This window comes from Ptychodera flava, chromosome 7 (genome assembly GCF_041260155.1).
Source record: "Ptychodera flava strain L36383 chromosome 7, AS_Pfla_20210202, whole genome shotgun sequence".
NCBI lineage: Eukaryota > Metazoa > Hemichordata > Enteropneusta > Ptychoderidae > Ptychodera > Ptychodera flava.
The window spans coordinates 33,687,692-33,702,904 of NC_091934.1; the positions used below are offsets into that span (position 1 = coordinate 33,687,692).

The following is a 15,213-nucleotide window of genomic DNA, read 5'->3' on the forward strand; positions in this document are numbered from 1 at the left end:
TCTCATATTATAGATAGCAGAAAAGGGGTGCCCCGACCAGTAACAGCACTAGCCTGCATTACTTTATAAAATATTTACAAAAAGAAAGTGAAAGCAACAGAGTACAAGTGCTGTATTTTCCTGTGTATTAATGTTACTGTACTTAAAATTACGGTCACACACAGTCAGCGCAGTACTTATGCCTATTAACAGCCTTATGTAGTTGCATGCTGAACTGTTCATTTTCGTCGAGAATATCAAAGAAAATGTAGTCGTTTTCTGTTTTGTAGAGCAAATCTATTGAAAATATAAATAATATTGTCTTGTTAAGTCCGTGAATATAAATGCAAAATATCTCAATGCTGATACAATATATCACTGCGACAACGTCAATAGATATGAAAGGAATCGATAGAATGTAAATAAACAGTAAGTTAAAAAAGACAAAATAATCTTACAGCAGTATAGCGTGTCTTTGACGGTGATGTTGTAACGCAGCGTTTTTCAGCAAAATACTTTTAACGCATTGGCAATTTTTCACTTTCTGGTCGTGAGAATTTTTTATGATGCAGCATCTAAAGTCTGAAAAATTTCTTCTCTACGATTTTCACCTTGCAATTATTTTTACCCTTATTTGATCACCCTTCTCTCAAAGTATAATGCTCATGCTTCAATTCCCAATGTGGAGAAATATTTTCTAATGCGCACTTCAGATTTGCTTGGGCTCTTTTGGTCACGTGATACTACTACCTTTAAAGCCTGAATATACGATGAGAACTCTACGGGGCACCTTTTCAGTACTTTTATGCCCGACAAAGGTATGACATCTTCGTGTTCATCTAAAAATTCGAACAGACCCATTCAAGACAGGTTATGACTCTCTTATGCAAATTGGACACAGTCCTCGACATTCTTGTGCCCGGCTCATGAACTTTCTGTGGCAGTAAATCTAAGTGGTCGGACCGAGGAATAACAAGCTCGTAAAAGACTCGAACCGAAAAGGACAAGCTCCTGAAGAATGATTAAAACTTACGGTTTTACTGTAGTCGCACATTTCTATGCAAGTGTTTTATGAGCAAGAATAAAGAGGTTAGCTACACCTAATTACGTTCAATCAGTACACTTAGCCTCTTTGTCAAGTGATAACAGGAACGATAAACGACAGTTTTAAACGTACTAGTCATAATATCGTATATTATATTTTAGATTTTCTTGATATTTCGGTGAATTTAGACAAACAACCTCGTTAAGTATCATTGTAAATAAGCAAACATCTTAGATATCAGAATATTTCACAGAGTTTGCACCCGTAGAAGAAGTACAGTGTTCTTGCTTTGATTTCCTGACATGATCGGAATGGTTTAGTCTTATATCAAGTTTTTATCTGACGCCTCCAGAACGGAAAATCGGCCGATTTCATTCGAGGATAGAACGAGGTATAAGAATAATCATCATGTAAAGAAATTAATTTTCCGAAAAAAATAACACGAACTCCGCATGTTTCTGACAAAAAATGCAGCCAAATCATCGGGAACGCACAACTAAACCAAAATTCACACAAAAGCACGGATGCACGCCACTGCGTGTCGTCAGATGCACGTGTATTCATAATGACGTGTTACTAAACCTCTCTCATTTCATGCAAAGGTTTTATCTGTGCTGCACAGTGCTGGAAATATCACCGTGAAGTGATATCTCTCATAAAGTCATCTATACCCCACGAATACATCACCTAAATTGAAGCTTTATAAGTTAAATTCCTGTAAAATCTATTTCTGTGGTTTTATTATTGTTAAATATTTTCACTTATTGTTTTTCAAAGTTTTTCTGTCCAGTTTGTTCAAATATTGTTGAGGTGGTTGCCAGGGCTTCCCATCACTGTATAATGAACGTGATCTGCAAAAATCCGGGGTACAGCTTAACCCACTGGGTTAGGTTAGGGTACAATAAATGCGCATAATTTAATATTCTCGCGCGTCTATAAAAGTTGGCTCTGCAGTCCCTGGCTTTCATTATCTCAGACTCTTTCCTCTCTTCCACTGATAGCATCGTGGCAGTTTTACTAGCCGTAACAGTCGACGAAACCAACGATGGACTCAAAAAACTCGCCAGGTTTGTATCGTCACACTATTTGTACGTTTTTTGTAATTTACAGTATGTTAATGACTCCACAGTCAATGGCGAGAAATGTCAAGTCCAATGCATCGTACCTTCTGGAAGATAATATTACCGCTAGTTTGATTTGCTCCATAATTCACCGTCAGCAGAAATACTTAAGGATGAAAAGATGTCTTTAAATCCGACAATAGCGTAGACTTGATCAGATCAGAGTGCTTGAAAATTTATGTAAACGTATAAAAGAATTCTACTCTGTCGATCTACCTAGCGGCTGTCACTTTTTTTACCCTTCTGCTATTTACGAACTTTTCCATGTGTGCCGCTGGCAGAAAAAGTTGGTTTGTGACTTAAAGAACAGAACACGATTGAAACTAATTTGTGATAATTGGATGTGAACTAATGCCTATTTAATCTACAAATATAATCTCATCTGCTTTTCTTTTTACATTACACACTTGTTTTTATGAGTAATTTGCAATATTGCAACATTCAACTATACGGCACGTAACACTTGAGAAATTTGAAAAATATGAAAATCCAATTATCCCAAATTAGTTCCAATCGTGTTACAGTTAACTGACTTAAACGCATAGTTACTGTCTAAGTTCAAGTTATGTACTGACCTACGTTTATGTCCATTGGCAAAAAAGTGAGTATAGTATCCCTTTGCAAAACAACGTATTTTGTTGAAAACTTCAGCATGAATATTAAGGGAGAGCCGGCGACAAGGGTGCTATCGGAGAATCTTGTAAGACATGCACTAAGAGCTAAAATTCTTTTTCACGTCAACAATCAACCTGTCTAACTGGTGTCGCAAAAATGCCAGAAATTTGGGCAGTTACTCAGTCGTCTTCCCTTTCCGAGCCGATGACAAGCCTTATTTTGTGTCGAAACCATCGTTGCTTTACTATAAACTTAAGCGCCTACCGTGGGTCCTGGTCACGAGAGCTGATGTCCGATTCAAAGACGTCTGATGCAGATTCTATTTTTGCGATTCGGTGATTGGTCAAAACGCGGGCCTAACTAATCAATCGAGGCACATCCACCGCATGTACCTTTGAGCTGTTGTTTTGACACAGCGAAGTACTGGTTCATTCGAATCCTTGCATAAACAATTAAGTTTACGGTACTCCAGTATTTTGACATAGTTGGACGATACCATTTTGACACCAGGTCGTACCCACGTTTTTTCATACTCCAATTACGCTGAGTGGTGCAGTTCTAGTATAGTAAATCTCTGCAATCAAAACATATGCAAACTAAATGGTCGCAAGGTGCTGGTAAAGTAGGTCATATTCCTTTCATTAGGTAATGTTTCTAGTTAATCATTTGATAACGGTCGACACTTCAGTAATAGCAGAACTTTGATATCAGTTTTAGCCATCATTTCGTTGATCTCCAAGAGCATTGAAAAGCGTGTTCGAACACAGACTAATTGTTGGACATTATAGAATTGGGGCTGATAAGGCAAAAGTTCTGTTACATCATGTTTTATTGATTGAAAAGGACGCGGCGAAACCCAATGATTACTGACCGTTTGAAGTGTATCGAACTGGTTATAGTACGCATCTTCAGCTTACGCACGCCCAAAACCAGACAACCGGCTTTAGCATTTTTTTTTTTATCTTTTATTGTAAATCATCATGAGCTTATAAGAAATATATACAATGCGAGGTAAAGTGTAATGATGAAATACGATACAGTCTATATCTTGAAGAGGAGAATTCACATTAAATTAATAATTTTCTCAAAGGTTTGTAATACATACTCTTTTGTACCAATCTGCTTTTCTATTTTATATCTCAAGATGAATTCGTTTTTAAGTATCACTTCAACTGGTGTATTTGTGTTAGTTATCCAATATTTATGGATGCTCCATTTACCCAGTAAGATAAGAAGATTAACAATACAATCCTGTTTCTTTAAGTTTATGTCACCACAGACCTCTGTAAAAATAATATTGGCTGGTGTTATATCTACCTGTATCTCAAAATACCTTGAAATAATGAGTCTTACTCTATTCCAACACTTGGCAGCAATTTGACAATGTATAAATCTATGTTCTAAAGAGTCTATCTGTTGGCATATTGGGACAATACATAGAATCCTTAACTTCCAAAAATACAGATACTTATTACATGGTATTAAACGATGTAACAATTTCCATTGGAACTCTCTAAGTTTTGTTTCTTTTGTTAAATTGTAAACATTAGTCCAGATTTTGCTGCAATCACTCAGTGATTCAAGAGGCGTCACATTAAGATTGTTGAACCATTTCAAGAGCTTATTACCAGCATGCGCTGAATACATTTGTATGAGATGTGAATACAATGCTTTACAGGTTAATTTATGAAGTGGAGAAATAGAATTACAGAGACGTACATTAAAATCATCCCCTGCGGTGCGAATTGCGTAAAAACAACGGAATTTGGAGGACCGGCTTTAGCATTGTTCATATTACCATCCGTTCGAACAATGCGGTTATGGATGAATAACTTTTCATTTACAATTCGAGGTTTTAAATTTCGAGTTTCTAGGCGCTGAAAGGTTTCACCTGTCCAGGTGATTTTGAGAGGTGTCATGCCCCCTGCGACCTTTGAATAAGCTTTAAGTACCACGATCTCTAACCGACAGGTTACGCTACCTCGATTAATAATCGCCCTCACAATTGAACTAATTTAACAGTGGCGCGACAACCTTGGGCCTACAAACTACCAGTATAGGTTAAAGTTGAAATCAACACGCTGGCATACTTTCTAAACTTTGGCATGTAATAAGCCAGAGTGAAATTGTCCTTCTATTATGACGACGTGAATATTCGATCGTAACCTGTCTTTATAGACATGTAACTGTTTATTATCCAGCTGAAATTTATGTGTTGGATTGAATGCTTCCCTTCTACAGATAAAATTGATATGTACCTGATCAATGTCTTACACTGCAATCACAGTGTCATGAGCAAACACTATTTATATGTAGTATAGTATATTATACTTTGTCCAGTATACCTTGATATATTTCTCTTGCTCTTTAGGCTGTTTCAACGTTCAAATAGGAAATTCTTTCACGAGCAACGAGCGTTACCTGCAAGTGCAATAGTAGCTTTGAAAGACCTCAAGTTTAATAACATTTGATGCACTAACTTTGAAGAGAGGTCAAGTTCAGTATTTTCGCAAATAAACAGTTAGTTAACAAGATAAGGCCAAATGTCTGTCCGTATCAACACATTTTCATGTGAGTAATTTTTATCGAGTGTTTCATCAAAATTGATCCAGTAATTCTACCTACTTGTTTAACATTGCAAACGTTTATTTACCATGCAAAAAACGAGTCAACTCATAAGGCACTGCTAATATCTAATACTGATCTCGTCTTATCTGTTTATGGTCAATACCGCAAGCAGCAACGTTCATCGACTTGGGTGCAAGTCGATATTGATATACTACCATAAAAGCAAATATTCAATAAAATATGTAAATTAACATTTAATCGACAACATACTACTAAGCGTCTTTCAATACTCCAATATCATGCCACGATTGACATCTAGTCTAGGATTCGCAAGATCTGACATTGTCATTGTATGAACACAGGAGATACTGAATTACAAGCAATCATACTAATTTGTTATTCGAAAATCATAGATTAAAATTCGTATTACACAGTTATTGTACACAGAACCATAGACTGTTCAGAAAACAGTCTATGACAGAGGATGGCACAGCACAGCGCAGAACATCCTGACAGATTATAAATCAGATAGTACCGGTACACACATCAACACAAAGTCGTGAAAGAAAGATATACGGATCTTTTTTATTTGGATAGAAGTATTTCCATAAAAACAAAGTAATCGATTCATGAGTTTTAATCACAAGATGTCGCCCCAAGGCTAATTTAATCGTGGTTAGCCGTGTGATCCACATGTGTAGTCCGACTTTGTCGGTCTATGTCAGAGCATAAGCCTTTACAAATTAAGCGACCTATGCAGGGATTCAGCTTTGACTAAATTCAAAGGATACCTTATCGCTTCTGTGTTTGCTGAAAATGAAGGCAAAGGGTTATCGCTATTGGATTATTCATGGTGTTTGGCGATTTCAACCCTTTGTTTGAGACTGTGCTAAAATCGATTTGGAGATGCCATGTGTTTTCACAATGTTGCCAGGTGCGGTTGGTGTTTTTGGTAATTATTGTTATTTATTGTCCTCTAGTTTTACGTCCAGTCCTTCATGTTCGCGTTTAACTTAGTTTGATAAACTAATTGCAACCAAAATTTTCTTTTCAATAAAACCAACAGGTACATACCAATATGTCATCGTTGGAGCTGGTCCTGCCGGTCTTCAGATGGGATATTTTCTCAAACGTGCAGGTCGAAACTATGTCATTCTGGAAGCTAGTGACGTGCCAGGCTCGTTCTTTCGTACCAATCCAGTTCATCGCACCTTAATCTCCATCAACAAGCGGTTCAATCCATTTCCAGAACATGAGTACAACATGCGCCATGACTGGAATTCCCTTCTCAGCGATGACCGTGACCTTCTCTTCACCAAGTACTCCAAGGAGCTCTTCCCATCGGCCGATGATCTGGTTCGCTACGTCAACGACTTCGCTTCAAAGTTGAAGATCAACATCAAATACAACACGCGAGTGAAAGAAATATCCAAATACAAAGGCAACGAGCCGAACGTGAATTTCAAAATATTGACCACCGAGGGAGCTGTTTACAAAGCCGAGGTGATGCTGGTCGCCACTGGAGCAGTGTCTGAAAGAATTCCTGATGAAATCAAAGGGAAGGAACACCTGGAGACCTATGGGACACATGATGTCGATCCTGAGAAATATGAAGGCAAATCAGTGTGTATTATCGGCAACGGCAATAGTGCATTTGAAGCAGCGAACAACTTAGCTGGCCATGCAAGTCTTGTACACATCTTTGGAGACAGGAAATTGAAGTATGCTTGGGAAACTCACTTCGTTGGTAAGACTTTTACTTCCTTAACTGAAAAAAATGGAAATGATAAAATACTATTTTCAACATAACAAACCCATAATTTCTAACATTGAATAGTCCTGTTTTGATTTTTATCAGAGACAAGTAAAATAATTATTTTTGACTTGAACTCCCTCGAGTCTATAATTTTGCGCAAAATTCACTTTGTTGTATCTGTCTTTTTTGACATGCTCATTTTACATGTAAAAACAAGGCACAATTGTTTAAGTCGACGATTATTATGTATACTTAGCGAGTTGAGTATACTGATAGGCATACAGTCGTGCAATATGTATCCAAATTTTATCAGGCCATCTTAGATGATACTACCCTCTCTGTTCAGGTGACCTGCGTGCCATCAACAACACCATACTTGATATGTACCAGCTGAAGTCGTTGGCCGTCTACGTGGCTTTGTTGCTGCAGTCGGTAGAGAAGACTCCAGAGGGCAAGTACCTGTGCACCTTCAAGGACGTTGTAGCTCACTGGGAGAAGAAGCAAGGCTACTACTTTCTGCGACCCCCGGCCTACGATCACGTGATCTGTTGCACTGGTTTCAACTATGTGGATTTGTCGATCTTCGCCGAAGACTGTAAACCGGGTAAGTGTACACTGTTAAATGTTGTTAACATATTTGTTTGCTTCTGTGCATCAACCTAGCATCACCTTACCCCGTCTCAATCTTACCTGAACCACCTTCAAGACTTGGTATTAGGATAGGAAATACCACATACATACATATTCCATATGATTACCCTTTATATTGCTTGTTATCACAGGTGCTAAACAGGTTAAAGAGTCCATCAAAACATACCTTAGTGGTCTTTTTGTCGTGATGCATCTATACGTAAAACAAAGACTGAGTCTTGGTTTGGCCCCCTTTCACAATCGAGGTTTTGCTGACTCCAGCATCGCAAAGTGTAAGCAGAAATGTATATGTGCGATTCTGAAAGCTCTATTAGCTTGACGAATTTTCCAATTAATAGTTCTACACCACAAATCCATTCCTAAATGCTCAGTGTCGAACTCGTCTGCACAGACTGTGTGTGTGTATTGCTCAATTCTGCTATTGTTAAACACCTGTAGTCTAGTCAATGATAATTCAGTTGTCCACAATAACGTTGCATATGATGCAAACAATGCATTGCGTTTCCAAGGTGTGTACTGTATATTTTATGGACATACCAGTATAGAACAGGAAGAGCTAGTTCTTTCACAATACACAAAAAAACTATCACCAAATATTAAAATCACTGTACCTTTGAGCATACGCTGTATTTAAAAGAGCGGTATATCAGAACCCCATATACATCATTATTATATGCGAGAGCACATCAATACATATGTAGTTCTTTAGAGATGAGTAAATAAGAATCGGTTCATTCATCTGATAGCTTTACCTTAAGGTAGAACGCACCTCGAGGACAGATAATCGGACTCCCAAACTTTCTACAACTGTTTTCTAATCTAATACTTGTGGGGCTCATTTTAAAGCTGTTGAAGACAGAAAAATTTTGACGTCTTGGTTTTACGAAATCCAAAATTTAATTTTCCCCCTATAGAGTTAACACAGGGATGGCGTCCATTTTGAATTTCAAATATTGCAAATTGTTGGGTAATCTGTTTCCCTTGTTCCAAACCTTGCACGGTGACCCCGATTTTTAGTGTTGATTTTGTAAGAGAATGGTTGAAAGTTTCATTCAGGAAAGTTTGAGCAAACGCTTTCACTTTCGAGATGCATACTACCTTAAACGCATGCTATGCCTGTAAGAGAAGTAACTGACATGATTCAGGTACGGTAGTGTATACACTATTTACTTAAGCTTATACGTGTTTTTGTCTGCACAAATCAATGCAGCAATTGGTCGGCTAATATTGAGGTAGAGGGATATCTTACTTTCCTATGGTTATTTGCAGAAACCAAAGCTGGCGGGAAATTCCCAAAATTATCTAATACCTGGGAGTCGAGCATCCCAAACATGTACTTCATGGGGACCAGCATGCAGTGCATCGACAGAAAGGCAGCATCTGGATTCATCCACGGCTTCCGGTACAACATCCGCACCTTGTCCAACTTTCTCAATGAAAAGTACAATGATGTCCCCTACCCAACGGTTAAAGTGGACATGAACGTGGACGCCATCGCCAAAAGGATTATCAGTACGTCAGATCGACCTTTCTTGTATAACCAGGCAATAATTTACCACTTCTTGCCTTTTGTACTATGATAGACGTTTTCATCAATTATGGATGCGTTAATAGTATATTTTGTTACAGAGGTACAGAGATGACAAAGTCATCTAAGATAGGGAGTTCCGATGACCATGACCGGGTACAATTGGCTTTGGGGCAGGAATCGTTAAACACAAATGGAATATAGTTGACATACTCCAATTGTGTTAGATAACTGGTACCATTTGACATGCAGGCAATACGAAACCTTCTTCTTATGGATTTTGTACCCGGTCAAATTGTCTGTGTTAAAGACATGTAGCATAAACTAATTAGTAGAATTCCTTAACGTTCTCAACTTGAGATTAACACTCCCTTAGCTCCACCTATTGATGCATTTAACGTTATATTAGTTCTCTCGAAGAACTCGTGTTTTCTTCTCCCAGATAAAGCAAGTGCTCTTCAGCTAATATGTATGCTTAATTATCAACGTTGCCAGCTAAAGCTAACATGTTATTGCATATAACATAGAAAGCTAAGCATTTTTTGCATACCTTACAGAGGGAAAGGATGAAATGCGCTCATTCTGAATAACGAATTCGAACTGAAAATATTAAAAGTTCGAGAGCCAATTTCTCTATTCGCGAACACCAATCTGGCAGACATAAACTACAAACTCGGGCTGACACGGAACCTGCATTTTGAATGGAGATGATATTGCGAATGTTTGTCAATTAAAAACAAAAAACGTGATAAACCATATCTGTTTAGATTGCTCTGTTATTGAATCTTGTATGCCAGCTAGTGAGTGTACTATTTGCCAAAAGCGCGCATAAAGAAGTTCTAAGTGACAAGAAAGCAATGATAGTAGAATGCTTGCATGATGCGCCTACATTCGAAGTCCAAAAATTCGCTAATGTAAGAAAGGATTTCCTTTCAAAAATACATGTTCTTTGTCTGAATGAACCTTTGTTCAGTATAAGCGAAGTTCACGTGAAGACGCAACTGTGATTTATTAATCATTTTACATCCGGATCACCTTTTCAAAGTGTACAATGTCATTCCCTCACATTGACTTTCTATGAAACTTTCAGACCGAGTAAGTTTGGGTGATAGTATTTACCAGATGAATGACTTCTTGATTCACGTGGTTGGGATCCCAGACTTTGAGCCAGGAAAGGAGGACATGGTCAAAGCACATTTCTACGAGGATCTTCCCAAACCCTATGTGTTCGAGAGTCGACGATTCTTTGACAAGTACAAGCACGTGTTAGTCATAAAGCTTGTCTATGGATTTGATGAGTAAGTAGATACGATGCGACCGCGAATATGCAAAGCTTCGAGGAATAAAGATCAGGTTTCTGAATAGTTTACCCCTTGAAAGGAAGCTTTTTAAAAAGTCCGTCGTTTATAATATCACTTTTTCTTCTTTTTGCAAAATTTGCAAAAGGTTCTGTTATTTTGTATAATGGAATTCCTTTTTCATACAGCAACAAGAATTCAACAATAGCCATGAAAAATTAAAAGTACCCCTTGCCGTATAGTGGTCGAATATATAGCTAGATTTTTTTTCAAGACAATATTAAAGAACTATGGTTTTACGTCTGAAAAGCTTTAAAGATAAAGAAAGACACTAATGGTTCCTTAACAGGTTTGTTAGATTAATTCAGACCTGGTTAATGTTTTCTTTTCCCACTAGGTTTGAGAAAATTGCAGTTGCAAATGACTTCGTTCATACTCCTGACTTTGAGGTTGGAAGGTGTCACGCATTCCTGCATCCCAGAGTAGCTCACTACCTAAATGGGGAATATCAAAGCCAAACTCTGCTGCATGAATCGTTCGTGTTGAGATACGACGTGCCTGGCTTCTTGGATCAGAATCCAGACATAAATCTCAACCTGCTGAGGAACTTCGTGAACAAAATCGTGAGTATTGCTATTAATCATGTCAATGGAGTCAGGACGGTTTCCCATCAATAATTACCACCCAAACATTTTCATCCCCCCACCCTTTGGGTAACGCCAAATGTTAAGGTAAGGGTAAGTGTCCGTCGGGGATATTTTTGTTGGGGTAAAACTGTTCTGCAACGCAATTAGCGAACCAAAATCACTCTTACGGTGTCAAAACTGTTATACTTGGACTGTTTAACAACCCTGGACATTGACAGTCCAAGAACCCTTGCCAATCCGCACGATTTAATGGCACAACTATAAGTGGACAGAAAATACTCCCGTGTTTCAGTACATGTCACAGTTGTCTATTAAATGACACTATACTTTGGCAATATTCCGAGAAATTTTTGATTACATAGATATGGTTTCCTCTACTCCAGATAATCGTCATGCTTTGATTTTGAAACTGCAAAATGCCTTTCTTATTCATGTCTTGATAAACACCATCAGCTAGATTCATCACGTTTGGTACATAAGTTCTAAAGATAGGAGTGGGAGTTTTAAAGGCCGTCAAATATACGCAAATAACGAATTATTTTCATCAATTGTGATTTGTGTTTCATGTCACCAATGTGCTGTTATGGGCAAAATCTTAGTACCAGTTCATCAGATGTGGTGCAATCACCCTATAAAGATGTTTATCCCTGAATGTTCCTAGTTTTATATATATATATATATATATATATATATATATATATATATATATATATATATATATATATATATATATATATATATATATATATATATATATAATGCAAGTTTCATCGTCTTTGTCGGGTGTCACTCATTCACTTTACGTGCACATTAGTGATTGGTTTACGAATAGATGTTAAATATCAAATATCTGTCAATAACTTGTACATTATTGTATAATCAATGTGCATTGCAAGTTTCATCGACTTTAGTAAAGTCCCTCCAGTTGTATATCCCAAACAGTGAATCTTCATAAAAATATAATTAGCTGACGTGAAGCTGCTGAATGTCTCTCACTATAGCTACTACATGTGTATCGCTTCGTATTGTTTAGAACGCCAGGTAACGCTTTCGTCTCTCTCGACGCTTTATCGACCAAAGTCAAATTTAAAGTAACTGATTTTGTTTTTACAGCTGAAATTGGAACCAGGGAAAGAATGGAATGCTTCGTTTTTCGGCTCAAAGGAATTGTTTGAATCGAGAGTGTTTCCATTCACGGAGGAAGAGAAGAAGAGAGTACCCGACCTTTCCGGGTACAATGCGTGTATCCCCTATTCCATCGACCTCATGCCGCGGTAATTTTCTCGTCGAGTGATGGATCAAGAGTGAAATTATGCAATTGCTACCATTTTTTCAAAATCGAAAATAATGATACATCCAATGCATTGTTCAGTTCAATGAATTCTCCTAGACTTGTTTTGGAACATAAGTACAATACCTAAAGTAGGAACTAGTTACAATTATGTCTGCTTTAAGGTAGTATGCGCCTCGACAGTGAAAGACTTCAACTTTCGCTCAAACTTTCCTGAATGAAACTTTCAGCCATTCTCTTACCAAATCAACAATAAAAGTCGGGGGGTCACCGTGCAAAGTATGGAACTAGCGAAACAAATTACCCAACATTTTGCGATATTTGAAATTCAAAATGGCCGCCATTCCTGTGTTAACTCAATGGGGAAAATTAAATTTTGGATTTTCGTAAAACTAAGCCGGTGAAAGGTTTTCTTTCTCCAAGAGCCTTAAAATAAACCCCGCAAGTGGTAGATCAGAAAAGGATTGTGAAATTTTGACAGTCCGACTCTCTGTCCCCGAGGCGCGTTCTACCTTAAGTGACATTTAGTTATCATATCGCCGCAAAGTACATCCGTTTTACGATATCGATATTTTAAAGCAACACTGAATACATATAATCCTAACACTTTACCGTGTTTTAAATAAGGACTAATGAGTGTTTTAAAGTCAAGAATATTTGCCTTCACTTACCTTTCTAAAATGTTTCGCGACTGCTGTCGCCTGGTTATGGAAATTTTACTTAGTGACATTTAGTTATCATATCGCCGCAAAGTACATCCGTTTTACGATATCGATATTTTAAAGCAACACTGAATACATATAATCCTAACACTTTACCGTGTTTTAAATAAGGACTAATGAGTGTTTTAAAGTCAAGAATATTTGCCTTCACTTACCTTTCTAAAATGTTTCGCGACTGCTGTCGCCTGGTTATGGAAATTTTACTTAGTGACATTTAGTTATCATATCGCCGCAAAGTACATCCGTTTTACGATATCGATATTTTAAAGCAACACTGAATACATATAATCCTAACACTTTACCGTGTTTTAAATAAGGACTAATGAGTGTTTAAAGTCAAGAATATTTGCCTTCACTTACCTTTCTAAAATGTTTCGCGACTGCTGTCGCCTGGTTATGGAAATTTTACTTCTTCGTATCATATTCACGACAAGGCCTTAAGGTTCCAAAACATGTAATTGACTTTTCTAAGCTAATAATTCTCTAGTGGTTAATAAGCTCAGAATTCCCGTAAATTACATATTTTCAGAAAGCCTAGATATAGGGAAACATTTAAGTTACCATAGTGTCACCATTTTTTGCATAACTATCACGTGACAGGTAATTTGCATAACCTTTCAAAAATCAGTTTTCCTTATGTTTCCTTATGTTTTGTTTTGTTGAACGTAATCTAGAGACAAAACACTTGTAAGCTGATGAGTTTACGACGTAGTTACTTACTCTTATATTTCGATAATAAAATGTCTAGAGTTCATCTAACCCATGAATACACTTGTACCGTATTGTTGTGGCTCTACTGACCGGAAGAATAATGAAATTTACAAACCAAAATCGATCTAGAATTCGTCCGTTTTCGTCCATTTCATCAATATCTATGTGCTACGTGCAGGTTTATCAACCTTATTAATCATTTGTTATCTGGATATGGATGATATTGCGTGCGTTTGTCAGACTCCACTTACTCATTCTGAGTGGCAGTGCACCAGACAACAAAAATAATTTTGGTGCTCCCTGGCTCGAAAGAGTGGTGCCTGAGGATATTTTTCTGTGGAAAATTGTTTGTAATAAATTGTCCCGGTCATGTGACCATACACTGGATGTTGGTCTGCCAATTTGAAACAATAATGGATGATCAGGTGATCATAACGTGATGGGCGAGGAGATTCTGACAAAAAGAAAAACATTTCATTCAAAAAACATCAAAAGCTCAATACCAACAAAGATCAATGAGCAAACAAGGACATCATTCGGTATGCTGATGACATTTTCACTCCTTTTTGTGCAGAAACCACAGGAGAACTAGGAGTAAATAATATAAGATATCATATTATTTTCGTCATTATTAAACAATAATACCATAATTATGAAATATTGATATCAGACACACCATGTTAGTATTTCATCAGGGTTGAGATTCCTTTTTGCATAGGAGCACTCCATAAAACCGAACTAAGATGAACTATGTGAAATATTGGCCGACGCAATATACAGTAGAAGTATATAAAAGGGAAGGGGACCAGCATATCGAGTGCTGCTACGCAGAAAGGAAGCTCAACCCTGATGAAACACTAACTCGGTTTTAATGATACCAATATCTCATAGTTATGATATTGTTAATTATTTTTAGTAATTACGAAAAAAGTATCATGTTTTTATTAGACAATTTACTCTTAGTTCGCCTGTGCAGAAATTGGCACCACTGTGACCGCTGTGGAGAACTTGCCCAGTAAACTTTTCACGATGTATTGGTTCAATGCATGCATGAAAAATAAACATTAAAACTGACGACAACACTGAACACCAGAGCAAGTGGAGGGTTAAAAACTTTTTACCTGAGTATAGCACATTCGTTCCACGGCGTCATTTCTCAATTCCATACGGTGGAACTGGTATTCTATGAGTGCGTGTCACTGCAAAGACGATGACCTGCAAATAAAAGGATGAAGCCTCTTTACATAGTTCCAAATTTATTTGCATAAAGAAATAAAGGTA

The 15,213-nt window shown here is 37.3% G+C and overlaps 2 protein-coding genes across 2 annotated transcripts in view; both read left to right on the forward strand.

Moving 5' to 3' along the window:
• The window catches only part of LOC139137348 (FAD-dependent oxidoreductase domain-containing protein 2-like), a 48,028-nt gene extending 34,040 nt beyond the window's left edge, over positions 1–13,988 (forward strand). The window contains exons 2-7 of the mRNA XM_070705391.1: positions 6,395–7,075; positions 7,431–7,688; positions 9,005–9,247; positions 10,354–10,561; positions 10,959–11,184; positions 12,322–13,988. Coding sequence (XP_070561492.1) covers positions 6,395–7,075; positions 7,431–7,688; positions 9,005–9,247; positions 10,354–10,561; positions 10,959–11,184; positions 12,322–12,486 — 1,781 coding nt within the window. The 3' untranslated portion in view covers positions 12,487–13,988. The remainder of the gene's footprint in view (positions 1–6,394; positions 7,076–7,430; positions 7,689–9,004; positions 9,248–10,353; positions 10,562–10,958; positions 11,185–12,321) is intronic.
• The window catches only part of LOC139137350 (FAD-dependent oxidoreductase domain-containing protein 2-like), a 90,451-nt gene continuing 77,166 nt past the window's right edge, over positions 1,929–15,213 (forward strand). Inside the window, exon 1 of the mRNA XM_070705396.1 lies at positions 1,929–2,091. Within this exon, the coding sequence (XP_070561497.1) occupies positions 2,070–2,091 (22 nt within the window). The 5' untranslated portion in view covers positions 1,929–2,069. The remainder of the gene's footprint in view (positions 2,092–15,213) is intronic.